General features: G+C 41.3%; 1 protein-coding gene across 1 annotated transcript in view; it reads left to right on the plus strand.

Moving 5' to 3' along the window:
* LOC117455542 (autotaxin-like) overlaps positions 1–23,032 on the plus strand; it is an 86,186-nt gene that overhangs the window by 33,490 nt on the left and 29,664 nt on the right. The window contains exons 14-24 of the mRNA XM_034095083.2: positions 46–77; positions 182–309; positions 787–865; positions 1,104–1,191; positions 1,407–1,576; positions 1,738–1,798; positions 2,734–2,873; positions 6,059–6,200; positions 6,817–6,894; positions 8,087–8,219; positions 8,464–8,617. Coding sequence (XP_033950974.1) covers positions 46–77; positions 182–309; positions 787–865; positions 1,104–1,191; positions 1,407–1,576; positions 1,738–1,798; positions 2,734–2,873; positions 6,059–6,200; positions 6,817–6,894; positions 8,087–8,219; positions 8,464–8,617 — 1,205 coding nt within the window. The remainder of the gene's footprint in view (positions 1–45; positions 78–181; positions 310–786; positions 866–1,103; positions 1,192–1,406; positions 1,577–1,737; positions 1,799–2,733; positions 2,874–6,058; positions 6,201–6,816; positions 6,895–8,086; positions 8,220–8,463; positions 8,618–23,032) is intronic.

A 23,032-nucleotide genomic window follows, 5' to 3' on the forward strand; every position in this document is an offset into this window, starting at 1 on the left:
TAAAATGTAAACAGTCTTCATGTTGACACTATTTTTCTTCTCCAGATGACCCAAAGGTAGTGGTTGCAAACCTCACTGTAAGTACCACAACAACACTAACATCAACCAAACCGTGTTTCATGTGGTTTCTCAAACTGTCCACACAGAGAGGTCGCTCACCTTTCTATATTTGTTGTTTCAGTGTAAAATGCCGGTGCAGCACTTCAAGCCATACCTAAAGCAACATTTACCCAAGAGGCTTCACTACGCTAACAACCGCAGGATCGAGGACGTCCACCTGCTGATGGAGAGGAAGTGGCACATTGCCAAGTAACCTGACTCACTAACTGACTTCTGCTAAATGTCATGATTAATTACCAACAAATCATTACTCTATTGATTCTGAGTCAGGACTATACCAGGACTCAGGATTTATATCTCACACTGTATAAACACCATAAGCATACAGTATATATCAGGGAGGGGAACACTTTTTGTAGTTTTTTACCATACCATACATTAAGTATTGTAGTTTAAACCCTATTCCTTTGTTTTTTTTGTTTTTATTTTGTAAAAAAGCAAGTGTCACTTCAATCATACGAGTGAAGACACAAGACCCCAACATCTTTTCCATATTTTAAATAGAGGGTAGTGGGATATTTTTCTGGGGCAAATGGAAACCTTCTGAGATTTGTGGGTAAATGAAGTTTAACATTGTTAGAATTGAATGTTTTGCAGTTGTTCTCAGGTCAACATTTGAAGAAAGAATAGCTTTCTTTGTTGTTGATATTTATGTTTCTGGTTCAGGAAAATGCCAGAGAAATTGAGGGCACGATGCGGTTTCTTTGGTGACCACGGCTTTGACAACAAGATAACCAGCATGAGGGTACTGAGTACACCTCTTATTTTCTCCTGTATTACATACTGTACTATAATGTTTATTGTAATTGTATATAATAATATACCTCTGAGGTTACCGATAGTCTTTTTGAGATCTACGCTCTGATATTTCTTTATTGAAGTCTCAGAACTATTGTCATGTATTCATTTAATGAATATTTACGACTGATTAGAGATTCTTATTCTGTATTTAATACGTACGTGTCTTTTTCTCCTTCACACAGACCATATTCATGGGTCATGGACCAAGCTTCAAGTTCCAGAAAAAAGTGCCAGAGTTTGAAAATATAGAATTATACAACGTCATGTGTGGTGAGAATATTGTTATTGAATATGTTATGCAATATCGGCATCGATGCTCTTGATGCCATAATAAAACTATTAAACTGGCCATAATCTCTTGTGTGATGTGCTGAGAGAGCTCCTAAATAGTTGTACAACAAACTGTCAACTTTATCCCAGAATGGGATACGGAAATACATTTCTGTTTGTCCGTCTGTTCATCTCTCTGTCTGTCTCTGTCTCAGATTTGTTAGGCTTGAAGCCGGCCCCTAACAACGGGACGTACGGCAGCCTGAACGACATGCTGAAAAATCCTCCTTTCGAGCCCAGCATGCCGGAGGAAGTGACCCTCCCGTCTCCAGCTGACCCTGACACCGTTGTGACCCACGACCTGGGCTGCAGCTGTGATGATGAGGTCACTAAAATAATTCCTGACTTTCAGCTCTATGTTAAACTGTGAAACAACACCAACAAAACAATTCAAACTGTACTGTATTCATCAATATGTATTCTGTTAAGGGGCACAAAAGCATCAAAACAAGCTGACATATGTTTCTCTATGTTTTTCTGTCCCAGAATAAGGTGGAGGAGACGATTGAAGCCTTCAGTCCTGCCCCTGATGGGATGTACAGTTACAGTAGGTTTCCTCACACTTCACTCTCTTTGCAGATCTCAATAGGTGTTCATAGTGTTGCAATACGCACTCCATCTTCTCATCCTTCAGGTTTTGTTTGGGGAGTGAGATTTCTTCACAGATTTTAAGGCTAATTTGTAATTTTATATATTAGGCTAAATTGATCAGCAGTATCAGGGAAATGTTATTCCAAGTAGCAAGGCCACTAAATATGCAAGTACCGCCCTTTGTCAAGTGTATTACATTCTAGGAATCAGAATACCTTCATTAGTCCCACAGAGGGGACATTTACGATTTTTTAAAATTTTAATTATAATTGTACGAAATGTAATCGGTTTTGGGGAGCAACTAGGTACTATTATGAGAAAAACAAAGTATTTCAACTACAGTCATTAATCAAACTGCATCTCACTATATAATGTTCTGCTTAAACTGAGAATTTGACATTAATATTGCTGCTCTAACCGGATAATAAATCAGGTTGTACTGCAAAACCTTCCAACAAAGAGTGTGATGGTAATCAGTTTTGTCAAAATGACTTGATAGTGGTTAAGAGATACTTTACTCATTGTATTTAAAGGGATAACTCCAAATATGTAACGTGTTACATTGAAAAGTAACCTTCTCCACACTATAACCTACTGTAAATGTTTTCCTTTTTGTCTCCCCCCACGGCCCCTCGTCCTATTGTAAAGCGTCCTTGGGTTTCTTGCTATATAAATCCAAGTTATTATTATTATTTATATACGTTTTATTTCAGTTCTGAGGCACTGAGTATTCACTGCAAAACTGAAGCATCATTTCCTTGTATCACCGTCATTATTTGATGTAAAGGCCTGGGGATTAGTGCATATATTACTGTAGGGATATGATCATCTAAAACACTGGAGTATAACTTGTTTCCTCTTTTGGTCCTCTCTGACTGTTCCTCCTTACAGACAGCACTCACCTCCCGTTTGGTCGTCCGGCCATCATGTTTGAAACTCAGTACAGTCTGCTCCATCATGTGGAGTTCATCAGCGGCTACAGCAAGGAGCTGGCCATGCCTCTGTGGACAGCATACACACTGCCACGACAGGTACACACACACACACACACACACACACACACACACACACACACACACACACACACACACACACACACACACACACACACACACACACACACACACACACACACACACACACACACACACACACACACACACACACACACACACACACACACACACACACACACACACACACACACACACACACACACACACACACACACACACACACACGCACACTTGTTTTTTACTGAGGTTGACGTCACATTGACTAACCATTCCCTGGAGTTTTATTCTAAGCACAACCATTAAAAGCTCTACTAAACTAAATATCTTTTACACTATTTTTCACAAACATTACTGTATTCATGTTTTGTAATTGTCTGCACTTACATTGCTGCAGATAGAGTTTGAACATTATATTTTTGTTATCCAATTTTGACAAGTTAGGTCCCGTAGAAAGGCAACTGTTGTTATCAGGCTTCAAAAACACAAACGGGATCCCCTGGGCTTACATACTGTTTATTTTCCGGGTTTACTTTTCTTCAAAAACTAAGTTGGACAGGCTGCCATACACTAGTGTTGGCAGTAGCTTGAAGTCATGATTATAGCCCTAAAAGGCCTTGATAGGTTATCAATCTGTGTGTTTCAAGTCTTAAGAAGCTGGTGCATCAAAAGTCAAATAAATACTAAAATGCATCTTGGAGCAAAAGTATTTAGTTCAAACATCCCAGAAAGCTCTGTTATTGCAGCAGAAAGTTTCTCTGAACCAGTGATGTTTCCTTTAGCTCGTTCTGCTCCAGACGCCTGTACTTAAACCAGGTGTCAGGCTGTAAAAATGTGACGCACGCCATGTTAATGACAGGTTACATGTTGTTGTTGTTTATAGTGAGAGGCAGCGTGTGTGCAGGGGCAGAACACGACGGAGGGGCAAGAACATGCAAACATAAACACAAAGGTGTGCAAAAACATCAGAAACACAGCGACTCTGTCCGTGACCCTGAACACACATGTTTGTCTCATGTTTACAGGAACATGCTGCAGGTTAACAAGCTGCAGCGGCTCACATGTGAGACACACAGGCAGTAGCTCAGTCTGCAGGGGCCCGGCTTAGGAACCCTGATGGTTCAAGTCCCTTCAAGGAACAAAATAAAAGTAGCTAGAATTACCCTTAATGTGTTCTAGTAGCTAGAGACTTACTAATTCTCCTCCAGGGGACTGCCGAGGTACCCCTAGTTTACGAATTAAATTTGGGCCTCATATGTGTGTGTGTAACTGTAACTGTATGACAACAAACTGAATTTCCGCTTGTGGATTAAAACGTGTGTATTGAAAGTAGGGATGTAACGATAACAAAAACTCACGGTACGATAATAACAAGTCCACGGTACGGTATTTATCGCGATATTAAATAATATTTTTTTTTTTAGAAAATGTTTCTTTATTAAATAATAAATCTGATTTGTACAGCATTTTAGTAGGATAGCAGTATTTTAAAGTGTCAAAAACAAAGTGACAGTAACAGACAGGAACAAGAAAACCAGTGTTTTTGTACCTATAGTACTACCAAACAAAGTAGGCATTTTCTTTGTGCCACTGCATCTCACAAATAAACAAGGACATTTAATAATCAGACCCCGCAATAAAATAAATCAAGTTTCACTTTAGTTTTTCAAGTAACTCAACTCAAACTCACTAGTCACTCACTCACCAATGTTTGGGCATTTAAAATATCCCCTGCTCTGGAAAAAAGTCTCTCGCTTGGTACTGATGTTGCTGGGACAGCAGTGGTCGCGCTTACCGAATATTTTATTTATCAATGACGGAAACATCTGAAAGCAGTCTGTCATTTTGACAGATTAGAACAAACTCGGAACAGCGCCAACGTTTCCCCGCAGCGAGGCTCTGGTGTTATGCCATGTTATGCATGCCCTCCAAAAGGAAATGATATAGTTTCCAAACCGTACTTTGCCGTACAGATCAACACATGTCTGGGAGGTTTTGCTTTACGCTGTGTGCGCTCCCGCGAGGTGCATGCACGCACGGCATAACACCCCCCCGCCCCCCCCCCCCCCCCGTTGACAGTTCACGAGCGTGCTCTCTCATGAACTGTTCAGACCCGACGGGTAATAAGGGATTATGACGGACATTTTGCGATCCTGTCTGTCAAAATGACGGACAGCGAAAAAGTCTAACGCCACCTCAGTGGGACGGAGAGATATGCTTTGGCCATGGGTAACAGCAGTGGGTCAAACTGTGCATTGTCTCTCCACCACTTCAAAAACAATACAGTTTTTGCCAAGAAGGTGAGGCTTATTGACAGGGCGAGATATACATATACTGTTGGTACTTGTCAATGTCTCTAGGTGTGTAAATGTAGCCCTGTATATACGATGTCCTTTTGTGTTCTGTTGTTTTATGTTCATGTTGTAACCTACTTGATGCCATGTTGGACAGGTCTCTTGAAAAAGAGATCGATGATCTCAATGGGACCACCTGGTTAAAAAAAGTGTTTGAAAAAAAAAATATTTAAAAAAGAAATTTATAAAAAAAAAAAATCGCGGTAGATTTTGTCAGTCTCACGACGGTATTGGGATGTTTATTTACCGCGATATTCGGTATATCGTTACATCCCTAATTGAAAGTGTTAGCTGTCGACCATAATATGAAATTGTTTCTTTATTCCCTTTTTATTTATCACTCTTGGATTGATTGAGATGAATAGACACTTGTTTAAAGACAAAAGGAAGGTCCCGATGCGATTTGAAAAATAAAAGGATATGCTAATTCCGTCAAAATCGATGAAAAAATAAAATAACGTTTTATTTATACATTTGCATCTCACAGACCCACGCAGCTAGACTGCAGCACTTCTCCTTTAAATCGCAAAAAAACACCTGAAGGCATAAATAAATACAGTACATTAAAAAACACACACCACACAAATACAAAATAAACTAAGGAAATCGCTCCTACATTGTACACCAGAAAACACACAAGGAACCGGAACTTTATGTCAGTATGTTTGCTCTTCACTAGTATGTTTGCTTTTTTACAATTCAGTGTTACAGATGATATGATATGTGTTGATCTAATCTGGTTACACTGGCAGATTTAAACAGAGCAACAGCAGAGCTGTATGAAAACCAAATAGGTAAGATATATTTGTCACATTCCTTTCTCTTACTTTCCCGTTTTGTGTCTGTCAGGAGGACATGACTCCCATCCCGGAGGCCTCTGCCGGGGCTCAGTGTGTCCGAGTGGACCCCAGAGTGTCAGCTGATCACAGTCAGAGCTGCACCGCCTACAGCCAGAACAACCAGCTCACCTACGGATCCCTCTACCCTCCAGGTACACCTGCAGGAGAGGAGCACACGCATAGGCTGATGAGTCCAGTAGTATGCAAGATAATAGAAGATAAGACCGACACACACAACAAAGGCATAATGTCCCCTTAAGTCTTGCTCACTCACTCACTCACTCACTCACTCACTCACTCACTCACTCACTCACTCACTCACTCACTCACTCACTCACTCACTCACTCACTCACTCACTCACTCACTCACTCACTCACTCACTCACTCACTCACTCACTCACTCACTCACTCAATGCTACACCTTTCTTTAGATTATTTATGGTATACAATTATATACGTTAACCTTTTGTTTACAGTGAATAGCAAATTGATGCATCACCTTTGTATTTATGTTTGACTGCAGTACAGGAACTAATGTTATTACAAAATGTTGTCCACGTAAAGTTCTGGTTTTGATCAGTTTTACTCAATGAGCAGTTAACATTTGTTCTTGGATATGTTGTCATGAGACTATAGCAGAACAAAGATCCAATGTTCCCGAGTGATTCAGCTCTGATGCTTCGATGTCCACAGCCTCTCTGTCATGTTTGCATTATGGAAGTATTTGTTTTCCACGTGTTAAGAGTGTTTTGGGATTTTGTTCACAGAGCTGGCTTCTTCTCCAGAGTCCAGATATGACGCTTCGCTCATCACCAACATGGTCCCCATGTACCCTGCATTCAAGAGTGAGTCACACCCTTAAACAACAAGCTCGTATATCAACAAGGTTAAAGTGGTAGCACCGGGGCGTTGTAAGGGCGCGCATAGAGAGCACTGTAACGTTCCATACATCGCAAACAGCTCTGTTTGACCCAGCTCATAAAACCTCAACGAGCCAAATCAAGTATTCAGATTTGAGTTTACTCTTTAACAGTCTTTACAGAAGTCTGATCTGCAGAGCTTCTGTCCAATATTAAGAGTTAGTGCCTCATCGTTCAGCTGTGTGTGATGACCAGTTTAATGAGTGCCTCCTCTCTTCCTGTAATCAGCGACACCCAGTGTGATGAGACAAAGAGACATGCGTGTGGGGGTGTCAGGTCTGAGCGAGCACCGCCTGACACCCATTGTTTCTGCAGAGAGAGAGGACTTATCCGGACAAACACTCCCTCTCTGAATCGCTGTCTCATGCAGATACACATAATCCTCAGTGTCGTCAGTGCTGGGAACACAGTGCGTGTCTGGGCATTTACAGTTTGATTAATGCTGGAACATATTGGATGCAGATTGATGACATCAGGATCAGAGTGCGGACAGGGCTGAGTTGAACAAGGAACATAGTCTTCAGGACACAGAATATGTTTTGTTTCCTAAATTAGATTATGAAGGTTAAAATCCTCTTAAAGGACCAAAAATATGTCTCACTTATGTCTTTTAAAGTTTATTAACACATTTCTATTTCTCGCCCATAAAAGGTCGTAATGTTCGTCCCATTTCAGAATAATATATATGATATGTTTTATAATGATTGATCATGAAACACAACATTAGGATTTGATATACTGTAATAACGGTGAAAATTAACCGATTGATTTAATGTTAAATAAAATAAAATAAACATTAGCACCTTTAAACTGAAAATATATCATCATATTGTGCTGCACAACAACAGTGAATGTTCAGAGAATGTAAAATGTGATATTTCTGTATCTTTGTTGGCATACCCACGGTAGCTGAGCCAGAGGACATCCAGATGTGCTCTGCAAGCCCCCCCCCTGCAGTGCATCCTGCATGCATTACGTTCAAACTGCAGTTAACATGCAGCACTCCTGACCCTGATATATTTACATCAGAAACGGGTCGATGAGTTTAGGAAGGGGACTTATCATAAGATATGTGCTTTGTGTTTTAGCACCTAATCCCTTCTTCTTCTACCTGCAGGAATGTGGAGTTACCTGCAGGGCACGCTGCTGAGGCGCTACGCCGAGGAGAACAACGGCATCAACGTTCTGGCTGGACCCATATTTGATAATGATTACGACGGCCTGCGAGACACCACGGAGAAGATCAGAGAGTAAGAACTGACCAGTATCCCACTGACAGGCCCTTTAATGTTCGACTTTCATAAAGTTACAATTATTATTGATCTTGTAAGAAGCTTTTTGTCAGAACATGCACTTTCACATGCATGGATGATACACAATACCAAAGAACAGTGAATCAAATCACTTGTCTCTTTCCCCAATCAACAAAGAAGCAAACAAACAGATATATTACAAAACACCAGGTACATTAGTGTAACTCTCTCTTCTGCCCAGGGTCTCGGCCGAGGCCCTGCCCGTCCCCACCCACTTCTACACGGTGGTGACCAGCTGCCAGGAGCTGAACCAGACGGTGGAGGAGTGTGACGGAGATCTGAGGGCCTTCTCCTTCCTGCTGCCCCATCGACAGGATAACTCAGAGGCATGCAATGTGAGTACAAGCCAACAGGGGGCAGCGCTGTCCCACTGCAGCTGCATCAAGTCAGTTCTCATCAGTCAGAGATGAAAAACACAGCGAGTTTGATCTCTGACATTTTAGGAAAGTAACTGATAAACTTACTCAATGACTGTGTCTAAGTACAAATTGACCCTTTCGTCTATTAGTAAATGATCACAAACATAATCAAGAATCTCTTGATAACTGATTTAGGGTCCTGAAGTTCATCAGGAAGGGATCGTATGTTGTTGCATCCAGTAACGGATATCAGCATGCTCCTCTCACTAGTAAGAGGGACTTGACAACGGTGAACCTCTTTAAGTACAGTACACTTAATGCTTTCTGGGTATTGTCCTTCGGTCCGCCTAAGGAGGTAGTTTAAGGTCTCCAGGGCAACCAACTGCAGTCAAATCCTGCTCTGACACTAATGCAAGTGTAATAATAATTCAATTGTTTCATATTTGAAACAAGTATGACAGTGAACCTCTGGGGAAATGCGGGTCTTTCTCAGAGGAATATTTCCAATTCATTGTCACTCCAGAAAGCTAAAGATTAGAGGGAACCTTACCACTGTTCTTGTATGAGTTACATTTAAAACTTTAAGAGATGACTTCAAGACCGCTGTGCCGTTTATAGTCAGTTGACTGGTAGCTAATTAGGGTTATTTCAGTCAGCAAATCCTGCAGCATAGTTTGAGTTTGGCCTCGTCACTCCCCTGCACATGTTTGCACATCACTGATCTCTGTTGCTCTGAAGCTCGGACTTATGGTGAAATGGGGGTCTTTCTCAGATAAATATTCCCAGTGACGCTGTGAAAATTCAATGTGACGCAAACGGTAATTACACAATTAATTCACTGCTAAAGATTAGTGGAGTGATGATAAGATATGTATCACCACAGCCTACAGATGGGTGCTCAGCTGGAAGGGGGGGAGATAGCAGCAGAAGGTGAAGGGCAGAGCGAGGAATGGGAATTCCTGCAGATGAAATACTGGACAGCTTCAGATCTGAGAACATGTGTTATACGAGGGGGTAAGGCATGTCACGTGTGTATAGGCCATTTCGCAGCATGTTACCTTTAACAGCCATACAACAGTTCTGAGGCTGACTGATGGGGACGGTGGTGTTTCTGCCAGTCCCACTCTGAGCCTTTCCTGCACGGTGTCACTTTGATGAGCAGCTCGTATACCTGGAACTGTGCGTAAGGCTTTGCAGCTCGTAGTTTGTTTTGATGATCATATAATATTTTAAAAGTTCACAGGTTTTTTCCTCTTTGTCCTCCAGCACCTCTGCCCAACTGATTTACACAGTCTTTTGGTGGTCAGAAACACTTTTCTTGTTGCTAAAATAAAGCTAACATGACACTTGTTAGACGCTTTTATCCAAAGCGACTCACACACTCAATACTGTGGGCAATCCCCACTGGAGCACTTTGGGGTGAAGTGTCTCAGGGACATGACAGTGGGGTTTGAACCTGTGTCCCCCTGGTTCCATCCCAGGACAGGTTGGAGAATGCAGGCAAAGGGGTGCCCGACTGGAGCCGGTGGTGTGGGCAAGGGAACGTTATTCTTTGACATTTTACTTGACATTTTTGTTGAGCACTAACCAAATAAAAGCTGGAGTTTGAAACTATTTGAAACATTCTAAATTGACTTTTTAAGGACTAGCCGGAATTATTTTTATATTATGATTTGCGTGAATTTTCCCATTCCCACATTTCCTGTTATTATGACTAATAAGGAGCATGGTCTGCATACACATTTGAACATCGGTTTAATCTGCAGACGCAGTTGTGACTGAAACGTTATTGACGGAGAGCATTGTCAGCTACTGAGTCATAGGTGTCATAAGTTGGAGGTCTCTCACGTGGCCAAAACGAAACAAGGAATGGAAACGTGTCTTTTCATATTTGAACATTTGTGGGTAGTTCTTACCAACACTGACTCATGTCTGATCAAACGACAACTCAACAATCAAGATGTTTGTTTCTTGTCTTAGAGGGGAGCAGAGATCCTCTTGGCTTTTCACAGTAAACACAACGTGCTGACTCCCATTAGCCTCTGTAGGAGTGTTTATGTCATACATGTACCATGCATGTGTATACTGTAGGCAGCATATATGTACACAGTGGACAGTCAGCTGTTGCTACATTTTAAGAAAGACTAAAATGTAGCAACCATTGCCTGGTGCAGGGATGGCATATGTACCCGGAAATCAGCTGCGCATGGCCCTGCGAGTAAAGTAACGAGTAAAGTAACGAGTAAAGTAACGAGTAAAGTAACGAATTATGTAGAGAGTAACGAAGTAGTGTAACATATTACTTTTTTTTAAAAGTAATATGTAATATATTACTTTTTTTTAGTAACGACCCCATCTCTGGTTATGCTATAAACGAACTACAGCAGGGTCGCTGCTTCAACGTCACGCCAACTTAAGATCGATATTCAAAAATACAGATTCAAAATGGAACAAGTTGAAGCTTTTGCTTTAACACTTTGCAGGAGGCAGGGACTTGCTTTCAAGCAGAACAGGGCAAACAAACTTAGCGGGAGTGTTTACGTGTTCGGTGTAATGACGTACAACGATCTGGACAACTTCTGTAGTCCTATTCAGCCACTCGGTAACAACCAACGTAAACTCTTCAGATATCACCAGTGGGGTCTCTGCTGACGTGTTTAATGTCGTGGAACAAAACGTGATCCGTCTCTTAAACGTGTCTCAACCACAGACCTTAGTTCCAGCTATTTTCCAAAACCCTATGGAGAGATCCCATTGGCTCTGATTTCAGGAAAACAAAGGAAGACATAGGGCAACATTAATAAAATAAAGACAACATTTAAAACTATATTTGTAATAAATTAAATAAATGATTGAAACGATATAAAAGAAATTGAATTATAATCATTAAAAGAACAATACAAATGGGGGGTGTTGCTAATAAAAAGCTAATACAATGTTTTTGTTTTTTTAAAAGTCCACTCACATACAGTTGCAAGAAAAAGTATGTGAACCCTTTGGAATGACCTGGATTTCTGCATAAGTTGGTCATAAAATGTGTTCTGATCTTCATCTAAGTCACAACAACAGACACACACAGTCTGCTTAAACTAATACCACACAAACAATTATGTTTTCATGTTTTTATTGAACACACCATGTAAACATTCACAGTGCAGGGTGGAACGAGTATGTGAACCCCGAGGCTAAAGACTTCTTCAAGAGCTAATTGGAGTCAGGAGTCAGCCAACCTGGAGTCCAATCAATGAGACGAGATTGGAGGTGTTGGTTAAAGCTGCCCTGCCCTATCAAAAATACACACCAGTTTTGAATTTGCTATTCTTAAGAAGCATTGCCAGATGTGAGCCATGCCTCGCACAGAAGAGCTCTCAGAAGACCTACGATTAAGAATGGTTGACTTGCATAAAGCTGGAAAGGGTTCCAGAAGTATCTCTAAAGCCTTGATGTTCATCAGTCCACGGTGAGACAAGTCGTCTATACATGGAGAAAGTTCAGCACTGTTGCTACTCTCCCTAGGAGAGGCCGTCCTGTAAAGACAACTGCAAGAGCACAGCGCAGGATGCTCAATGAGGGGAAGAAGAGTCCTAGAGAGTCAGCTAGAGACTTAAAGAACTCTCTGGCACATGCTAATATCTCTGTTGACGAATCTACGATACGTAAAACACTGAACAAGAATGGAGTTCCTGGGAGGACACCACGGAGGAAGCCACTGCTGTCCAGAAAAAACATTGCTGCACGTTTGCAGTTTGCAAAAGAGCACCTGGATGTTCCACAGCACTACTGGCAACAGTCTGTGGACGGATGAAACCAAAGTTGAGTTGTTTGGAAGGAACACACAACGCTATGTGTGGAGGATCCAAAGGGTTCACATACTGTTTCTGCCAAACTGTATCAACAATTGCGATTTAAAGGCCATCAATGTATTAGTCAGTCTCTCAATACCATCTAATTTCCTAGCTTCTTATCTTTAAAATCACTATATATATAAACATGAAATATATATATATATATTTTTAAAGGCTCTGTTAATTCCTTACACAGCTAGTCCCTGTAGGACAGTGTTTCTCAAACCTTTTCATACCAAGGACCACTTAACCAATTAAAAAAACACTCGCGGACCACCTAACTCCACAAATATAAAAAAACACATGGTTTTTCTAGAACAGATTACAAATCGCCTGAAAATGGTACAAACAGGTGGCAACATGTGTGACGAAGGTGTTGCCCTGGGCTATATCATGCAATCGAAAGTGAAACTTAAGCTCCCTCCATTGCGGAGATATTCCCGCGAGAGTGCGGAAATTTAAATGTATTTATTTGAAATGTTACCAATATACTCACGGACCACTAGGGGGCGCTTTGAGAAGCACTGCTGTAGGAAATGTTGCATTTGTGGTGGCATATGAACAAGCATGTGGTGCTTTAGTGAGTCTTCAAGACAAGGTATAAGGTCATATTCAAGGAAATTATTATTGTGATCATGTTGGTAAGGAACATTTCACCAAGTGCAACAGTGTATTTTCACACTGGCATAAACACAGAATATTTTCATGAAATAAACGTTTGGTTTGAAGTGTTTGTTTGACATGTTAGCCATGTCAACGGCATGAACAGAACATGTCCCTGTTGTACTTGCAGTGTGCTGTGCTGCCCCCAAGTAGCCAAACAATTAAGAAATGCAGCTTTATTTCATTAATTTGATTACATTTATTTCCTTGATACCTTATTATTAATAAAATGTTGTCTTTTGTTTTTTAAAGTCAAAACTGACATTTAATGATTACATGCTGTATAACATGGACATGTTGTTGTAAAACTAAGTGGAACTCCCTTTGGTCTAGCCCAGCTTAATTTCAACACAGATATTTTAGTTTCCTTTTTAGGGGAGAAGTCTTTTCTACGAAGTCAATACTCTGAATGATCTTTTACTTTGCCGAAAAGAGAAAGTGGAACGTGTCTAATCTGCCCTCGTATTACTCATGAACCATTCTGGGAAACGGTCCATACAAGTGTTCTGAAACCCATGGCTGCAGCAAACCAAGCTGTTTCGCACAACTTGTAGTACATCTTTATAAAAACAAAATCTTTTTTTTAATTTATAAACTGTGCAGTTCTGGAGAAATGCAGGCTCTCCTCTGAATCTGACCCGTGCCTTCTGTCCTGCCATAAACCTGTTTATATAAAAGAGCTTGCTGTTAATGAGTCATGTCGCGTTCTGATTTGTACAGCTACTTGCACATATCCACGTTTCTGTGACCTATCGATATGGAGGTCAACTTTTGTACTTCCAACCCAAACAATAGAATTGATTTGTTATTGTCTTGCAAATCAACACATATCAGTCTTTTCTGATGGCTCCTTTATAGGACGACATTGTTTGTCAGTGACTGGTAAATAACTTTGATGAAATCACTGTGTGAATCAGAGTGAACATGTTCTGTCCTGCCACAGTTATGGTTGAGGTAATTTGCAGGTGAAAATAGACGTCATCTTAAAACTGGTTTGGTAGAAGAAAGTAAAAGAGTTTGTCTAATATTAAATAGGGTTCATTCCCCTGAATAATTCTGACCTACTCTCATTCAATTTCAGTTTTGTTTAATGCTTGCTGTTGAAAGAATCCTGTATCTTTTGTTTTTCTTTTTGTATCACTTTCTTTTCCATTTCACTCTCAGCTTGCTTTTGGAAATTGTGACAATATTCATACTGACTTTCTTTCTGAGATAGAGACAGAAAGAATGATGCCTCCTGTTTGTGTGTTACATACTTTCAGAAAACAAAAACAACAATTTATGTTTATTTTTGGAAGATGACATATAATATACACTTTAATATAGTCTTTTAAACATTGGAAACAGAATTTGCAACCCGCTTTTTGTTCAAACTAAACATTTTCTTGTACAGAATGTCATGGTATGGTTTCTGGGTCACAAGCGGACCTGAACACATTCAGCTCTCATTATTTACATGAGCGTCCCTTTATTCTGTTCATGAGAACGAGGAATATCCTCACTGCTGCCAAAACATCCGTGCTTCAACATGTAGCACGTAAACACAGGATTCAAAACATGACTCATTGGGATATACTTTTTATCAGGAGTACGTGGACCACCCACTCAGCCAAATAGAAACCTTGATTAGTCAGAGTCGGTTTAGTTAACGAGGTTTCCTCAAACCAGCCTAACTGGATGTATGTTGACATTTTCAGAGAAATGTCAATTCACAGGGAACCTAACGACTGTTGCATGTCCCTACAGTCTGAGCTAACCACAAACTGAAGTACTTTGATTAACCAGTCGGCTAAAATCTGATAGGATTAAGAAAATAATACAAATAAATATGAATAATGAAAGATTAGGCATACACCTCTCAAACATATTTGTATCAAGAGCCTTACAAATGTATTAGCCTGTGGGGGACGGACGTTTTTTCCCCATGTGACGGGCACTTCTGAATAAGCATGCCTTTATAATCTCAGATCATAACGAGTGGTTACGTATGATAACCCTTGTTGTATAAGCACAGGCGGAGCCCTCTACTGGACTCTATGGATACTACCATATCATACAAGCATTCACCTACTGAGACTTCTATAGGCGTAGCCGGCCCCAGGTTGGGCCTACCTGAATGCGCGCGCATCTCACCGTATGAAAGGAGGCCTCGCCTCCTGACTGTCATCCTACACCTCTCTTCAGCAAGCGATATAGGACAGACAGTGCCCTGAGAAGAGGGCTCCACCTGTGCTTAAATAACAAGGGTTACCATACGTAACCCCTCTTGATATCGCACAGGCTCCGCCCTCTACTGGACTCTAGTATGGGTACAGTGGGCGGAGCCCAGATGTATACACGCGCTGTCGTTCAACAACACCGTTCCACCCCACTGCCCCTGACCGGCTTTCTGGTTAGCAGCCGCTGCATCTCACTCTCCTCTACCTCGGTTGTAACCGTGGAGAAGTCTGGGCTGCGGCTGACAGAGCACACTCTGACGCGCTTACCTCGCGAAAAGTGTGCTCAGAAAACAGTGCTGAGGGCTCCGTCTGATTTATAAGTTCAAGTAGGAAGTTAAATCTGAATAGAGACTGTTTTATACTGAACAGAAGAAAATAAGCATTTTTTATTGATTTCATTTTTTGTCCAAAGATGTACAAACTAATTTCTTAACAGGCAGAACCATACATTCATATGTTGCCTTAAATCTGAACGTTTTTAAGTTGAAGAAATACAACATTTAAGTAATATTTATCATTAAAAAAAAGCATACGTAACGACATGAGAAATATAAAAAACAACCCAAATAATTAAATGTTCCTTCGAATGCTTTGTAGTTAAGCAGTCAGACTATCTTAACTTTAATTGCTGGATGTCACAGTTGTCCAGATCAAGCAACGAAAGCAATATTATAACACTTGTTGACGGTACTTATGTAACAGCTGGACATATCCGTCACAGTCACAAACACTCCTGACAAATAGTGTGTCTCACCCGGATGAATAGCACGACAGGACACTGCTTGTAAAAAGCAGTGCTTTTCCATCCAGCTATTAACGCACAATGTTTTTTTCCATCCATGTTCGCGTGCCAATGTGTTGTGACAGTCCCTGTGTGTGTGTGTGTGCTGTTGATCTTTTTGGAAAAACACTCTTTTGTTTGCTGCTCTTTGCCGGTAACACTGTGTGGTATCATGCAGGTCACAGTGATCCAGCAGATAATCCCATTGAAGGGAATTACCAAAACAAAAAACGTGACATGGAAGTTTTCTGTTACATAGTAGTAGTCGAAATACTCAATTACAGTAATAATATTTCCTAGATTATAACCCTAAATGTATTACTTCCTTTCACCATCCATGGAAAATAATGCAGTTCTGGAAATGTAAATACATTTAAAAGAACTGAGAGAAATAAAAAGTAATTCATTTCTTGTTGCAAGTTACAATTATAAAGAAAAACAAATGTTTCCCCTTTGTCTTTTTGACCTTGCTCAAATTGTCCACGCGACATTTTAACCAACATTTCCAGAGTATTGAATCACATAGTTGCCTTGAAGGGCTGTCATAAGGACCAGTTTCATTTGGATCATTTTAGTATCCAAATGAATTCCGATTCCCGACTGCAGACTTCCTTCAGGTCTTCAGGTCAAGTCTTTGTTTTTACATTTCCTGTTTTTTAATCTACAATAACAGATGATCTTTTTCTCAATGGAACTAACGTCATTACAGTGAAACATGAGTTTCCAGCAGCTGCAGTCAGAGGCTCATTATTTATGTAAAAGACAGAGAGTGCGACTGTGTGGTTTTCCATTCTATGTCATTTGGAAACGTTTAGCAATAGTTAGGTCAGTTTGTTTTGTCAACACATTGGTCTTGACGGAATAGTCCTGACACATATTGCAGTAAATAGGTATGTTTGTAGCTGTATAGCTATACAATGAGAACCATGTCTCTAAGAAGTCATTTGTGAGTTTTTCAGAAAAACCCGCCTGTTTTCAGTTTTGTGAAGAAGCATTTTTTATCTGATTCAAGAATATTTTAGACACTTTATTTAGCTCAAAGTATAGTAACATATATACGAAGGTCTGGGCCGCTCCCTATAGGTATTTTGCCTCAGAAGTTGAGTTACAAGTCAGCGAAATCAATCAAATGTAGGTAAATTATTCTTGATGCTTTAAAATGGTTTAAGGAAAAAAAGAGCCTACATCCCAGCTCGCCATAGGGTTTGTTTATTGTGTTAGCAGCTCACTCCTTAAAACAGAAGCCTCAGATTGCTTATCACAAGAGGAAGGGGTCTATTTCAAGTTTGTTATGTTATTGGGCTTTTTTCTTATCAACTTAGATTTGTTAGGACATGTTTTCAACTTTAATTCACTGAATTTATTTGAAGATTGGACCTATTAACACATGAATACTGTGCAATATATTGGAACATATATATTTAACACTAGAACCGCCAATCGGGTCAATTTGACCCAGAGCTGTTTTTTATTGTATGTAACTTTTTTTCAATAAAATATTAAAGTCTCCCAGTCCATGACTTTTCCTGAAAGTGTGTTATGTAGCACCTTATGTTGTTAAAAATTGTCAATATGAAGTCAGATTAAAGAAATCGCCCAAAAAAATTGCCATTTATACCTATTTCCGCCCGAGAGAGAGAGAGAGAGAGAGAGAGAGAGAGAGAGAGAGAGAGAGAGAGATACAAAATGTGTGATAGTGAGCACTTCTCCTTTGCCGAGATAATCCATCCCACCTCACGGGTGTGGCATATCAAGATGCTGATTAGACAGCATGATTATTGCACAGGTGTGCCTTAGGCTATTTATCACAGATTTGTGAACAATATTTGAGAGAAATTATTATTTTGTGTATATAGAAAATGTTTATATTTTTGTTCAGTGTAGATGGATATATTGATAGCGATAGTCTGTAGTGAAGGAGCGCGCTCCCGCTCACGGGAGACTGCTCGCACTGCGCTCCGCAGCAAACAGCTGTTTGCTTTTCACCCAACAACAACAACAACAACAACCGCCTCACGAAATGCAGTAGCGTTAATAAACGAAACAATTTAACAAAATTGCTCGTCAACATACCAATACCACAGGACCATTTTTCTTTTTAAAGCAATACTTTTACCTTGAAAATCAATGCATTCTAATACCGGGTCAATTTGACCCCGGTGGCGGTTTTAGGTATAACAAAATCTCTGGCGGTTCTAGTGTTAAGAAGTACAATATAAGAAAAGTAGAAGTTTATTATACTAAAGTCATTATACATTTTGAATCTGCTGAGGGCCGAATGGCCAAAATGGTTTGCGGGCGCATTTGTCCCCCGGCCCGGGCGTAGTTTGGACACCCCTGATTTAGCTCAAGAACACATAAAGGAACACTTCAATTTAACACAAAGAAAAATCTAAAGAATACAAGGTTAGAACCAAACAGGAACGGGGGTAGGACTTGTAATCTAAAAAAGCAACCGATAAATACAATGCAGTGCAGTCAAAAGTACAACATTTGCCTCTGAGATGTCGTGCAGTAGAAGTATAGAAGAACAGTACTTGACTAAATGACAACCCACTGTGGATCACCTTTAACATTTGCATACCCATTAATGGTTCCCAGATGATGACTTTTGTTGTTGTTTCTTATATAGCGCGATTATCTAAAACAGTATGACATTTGGTACATATTTTAATGTTAACCTCTGGATGTATTGTCCTAACTTTGGTGTTAAACTGACCTTTTAATGTAGAGCACCATCATATCTAAATAAAGGTTTCTTATACTTTGGTTTATGACCACATTCCTGCAGCTAATGGCACTCCCATCAGCCTTAGCTCTACTTTGTGTTAAGTGTTAATTAAAAAGCGAACTATCTGAACCAACGGGCATTTACTAGAGAGAACGTGAAGCAAACTACTGTTCAAGTATACGTGTGCAGCTTGGTCTACCAGACTATTTGCGTGGGTGGTTTATTCACCAGAAACCGTGCCAGGCTTTGAAACCAAGGTTTAAATGTGAAAACTGTAGAAGAAGCCACAGCAACATTCATAGGAATAAAAGGGGTCCCGCCTCCAATGCTGTTAATCATTCTTCCTACATTCATGATCCTAACAGGCAGCCATTTACCAACTTTCCAGAACAGAGCTATAGAATCAGCACAACATTGTTATAGCAAAATACAACCTGTGAGGAAGGAGGTCTTATCTATAAAGACCAACGTTGGTTTATTTCAACCAACAACACAACCATGCCTGAAACAAACCACGCTGTGACCATGGAGACACACAGCAGGTGGTTGCTGCTGTTAATGTTTTTAAACACTCCTTTCCTTTTCTTTGCACAACTCCTTGAGAGGGTTTGGTGTAGTATGAGTTATGTGGTTACGGCCCGGTGGTCAGCAGAAGGCGTGGTGCTTTCACCGCACTCAGTCTCAGCTCGTCATCCTGGGAAATCAGGTCAAGTTCCCACGGCGGGGGACATAGGCTTTCACCTTTCAGCAGCATGACGGAGGCTGTTTCCATTGCTGAACCCATTGGACTGCAACATGTTGAATTAATAGAGACAGTGCAAAAGATGTTATCACACCTGTGGTATCTGTACATCCTTACGTCTAAAAACAAGAAATAAATCTTTTTCCACAGGCTGATTTAGCCGGCTTGCTTTCGAGAATCAAGGACATGGAGTTTTGACATTATGATTTAATGACATGTCTTTACTGATGCCTCAAATCCTCACATGTAATAAAAGTCCCTCGAAATATTTTATAAGGTTCATGGTTTATTTTAAAATGGCTTTCTTCAGCCAATTGTTTCCAAATAAGTAATTTGCTGCTGTGAAATGTTCCCTGCATGTTTACTTCTTGTATTATATATAAGAAATAATTTACTGCACTTGGCCTTGACCACAAACTCAGCACTACAACATTACACTGGAGATACTGGAAGGAATATTAATAATTGAAATACCTTTATCTTTTGTTTCCAAAAATGCTGAACAGGAGAATTGAAGGGAGAGTAGGTACAGATAGCAGGAGACAGAGGACAGCCACGGTCAGATAGGAAAACATGCAGGATCTGGATCAGTCTTATGCGACAATGGAAACTGAACTAAAGAGAACATTTGAAACTTTAGCAGTCTGCGTGATCTGCCTGCAGGGAGGGGCGGGTCGCCCCTGCGAGTAAAGTAACGAGTAAAGTAACGAGTAAAGTAACGAGTAAAGTAACGAGTAAAGTAACGAGTAAAGTAACGAATTACTTTATGTAGAGAGTAACGAAGTAGTGTAATATATTACTTTTTTTTTTTTAAAGTAATATGTAATATATTACTTTTTTTTAGTAACGACCCCATCTCTGCTTGTCAGGGTCATAGTACGGAGAGCTGCAAAAAAGTGGCTGGAGATTAAGGACCAACCTGGGATGGGATCAAAGTTGGGGGTAGTATCTCCGAAGGAAAAGGTCAAGGGAGCCACAATAACAGTGAAGGAGCTTGATGACGCCCTGAAATATCTCTTCGGTGCAGCTCAGGAAAATGCAACATTCCCCCACACTACCATGAGCAGGCTGGCGGTTTACAGACATGAGGAGTCAGGACTTCTGGTTTGTGGAGGCCGGATCCAGATGTTTAGTGAGGACAAGACTGCAGTGTCCACATTACTGGCACGAGAAGCCCACAAAGCAAATCATGAGGGAGTGGCAGGGACCCTTAGGCCTTTAGGCTTAGGGACCTTTAGGCCTGGGTGATAAAAGGTTGAATACTTGCAAAGAAGGTGGTCGACAGCTGTGTTACATGCAGGAAGATCAGAGCAAAACGGTGCCAACAAATCATGAGTGACCTGCCACCTGAGAGAGCGGGCCCGGCTAAGCCTATTGAATTCACAACGTTGGACCTGTTTGGCCCGTACGAAGTGAAAGATGAGGTGAAGAAACGGGTCAAAGTCTGGGGGATAGTGTTCTGTTGCATGGCGTCAAGAGCCATACATACTGATCTGGTGAGTGACCTGTCATCTGAAGGATTCCTGCTGGCTTACCAAAGATTCACTTCAATAATGCGGCTTTCACACCAGCGCTTTTCAGTTTCTAGCTCCGAGCGGGAGCTTTTCTGGTTCAGCTCCGGTTTCCCTTTTCAGCTCCCGCTCTGTGCACACCGCCCACTGGCGCCCCAGAGCTGCCCTTGCTGCGTCATGACGTCACCGTTTACATCGCTGATTTGCCCCCCAACGGCAGCCATTACGGCAGCTCACAACAACAACTGCGTCGGGTCGATGATCGTGTTGCTTTTAATCACACGAAGCCAGAATAAATGGAATAACGACTTCTCCAACCTTATACTTCGCTCCAGAGTGCCGTGGTTCATTGTTTATTAATGTGTTTCTGCAGCATTTACCGACCGCTGCAGTGCTGGCTGCTCTTCCACGGGAGTTTATTCTCCCGTTAGCTCCCGGTTAGCTCACACTGCAGCGGCCGCTCTAAAGTATTCACTGTCCGACTCACACAAGCAGCTGATGCATATCCCCAGTTCCCCTTAGCCTAAGTGAATGTGTGTCAGTCTGAATTGACACTGTTTGGTATCACAACGCTGTTATGAAAGTTTCTCTGGTATAAAACGGGTGATGTTGGCATAGCAACCGAAGCTAAACTGACTACTTGCATCCGATAGCTGCAATAATACAAAACAACACGTCTGCCTCTCTCCACAATGATCGATAACAGTGAACGGATGGTCAAAGTAAGGCACAAATAAACAGAATCACACGAAGCCTGGTTAGTGTTGCCTGACTTTATAAAGTGTGTTTATAGGCACTACTGCTTGTAGGCAGGCATAACAGTCGACCCATGGGAGGTGGGTTTAGTTTCCTGCATGCCTCGACGTAAGAGAGACGTAAGCGACGTCACCTCTTAGCTCCAAAGCTCTTGCCTCTGGACCGACAATTTTTTGGAGCTGGAAATGAAGCGGATTCCGGAGCTAAGAGCCGGCGCAGCTCCGGTGTGAACTGGAAAACCCGGCGCTTTTCAGGCTCTAGCTCCGAGCCGGAGCTGAAAAGGCGCTGGTGTGAAAGGGGCATAAGAGGACACCCCGCAAAATGGTGGTCGGATCCTGGCACAAACCTTGTTGGGGCCAAACCTGCGCTTGAGCAGCTCTACAGGTTTCTACACCAATTAACCAAGTCAGAGCTGGAAGATGAAGCTGCAACACATGGGACTGAGTGGACATGGGAAATCTATCCTGCAGATTCTCCACATAGGAATGGAGCAGCAGAGGCTGCAGTCAAGATTGTAAAGCAGGCCCTGAGCAACCTTGGAGGAGAAGGAGTCTTCACATGGGGTGAGTTCCAGACCTTTCTCTTCATGGCCGCTAACCTTGCGAATGAGAGACCCATAGATGCCAGGACTCAGAGCCGAGAGGGCCTTGTGGAGTACATCAGCCCAAATTCCCTCTTGCTAGGAAGAGCAAGTCATTCGGGGGACACAAGGGATTTCGAGTTTGAAGGCTACCCATGCAAGAGGCTAAACACTTTCCAGACAGAGGTCAGCAGGTTCTGGAGGAAATGGAGCCAGTTGGCCGGTCCAAATCTCTTTGAGAAACAAGTGGCACACCAGGAATCGAAATGTCGCAGTGGGAGATGGGAGGTGTGGCTGAGAGGACATTACAAACTGGCAAGGGTCAATACTGATGGAAAAGGCATCGTAAGGGATGTACATGTGAGAACCTTTCCCAGCTACCCAGTCCCAGTTATGAAGAATGAAGTCTGTGGAGGGTAAAAGGGACATCCAAGCAAGATCCCTGCCACTATTCTTCATAGGGGGGTCATCTTACTTCCTGTGGAAGAACAGGCGTGATTTGAAGAGTGGTGTGAGCTCCTTGGGTTCAGGAATAAAAAAAAAGTGGGAGGTGTTTTGTCAGA

This window comes from Pseudochaenichthys georgianus, chromosome 11 (assembly GCF_902827115.2).
Source record: "Pseudochaenichthys georgianus chromosome 11, fPseGeo1.2, whole genome shotgun sequence".
NCBI lineage: Eukaryota > Metazoa > Chordata > Actinopteri > Perciformes > Channichthyidae > Pseudochaenichthys > Pseudochaenichthys georgianus.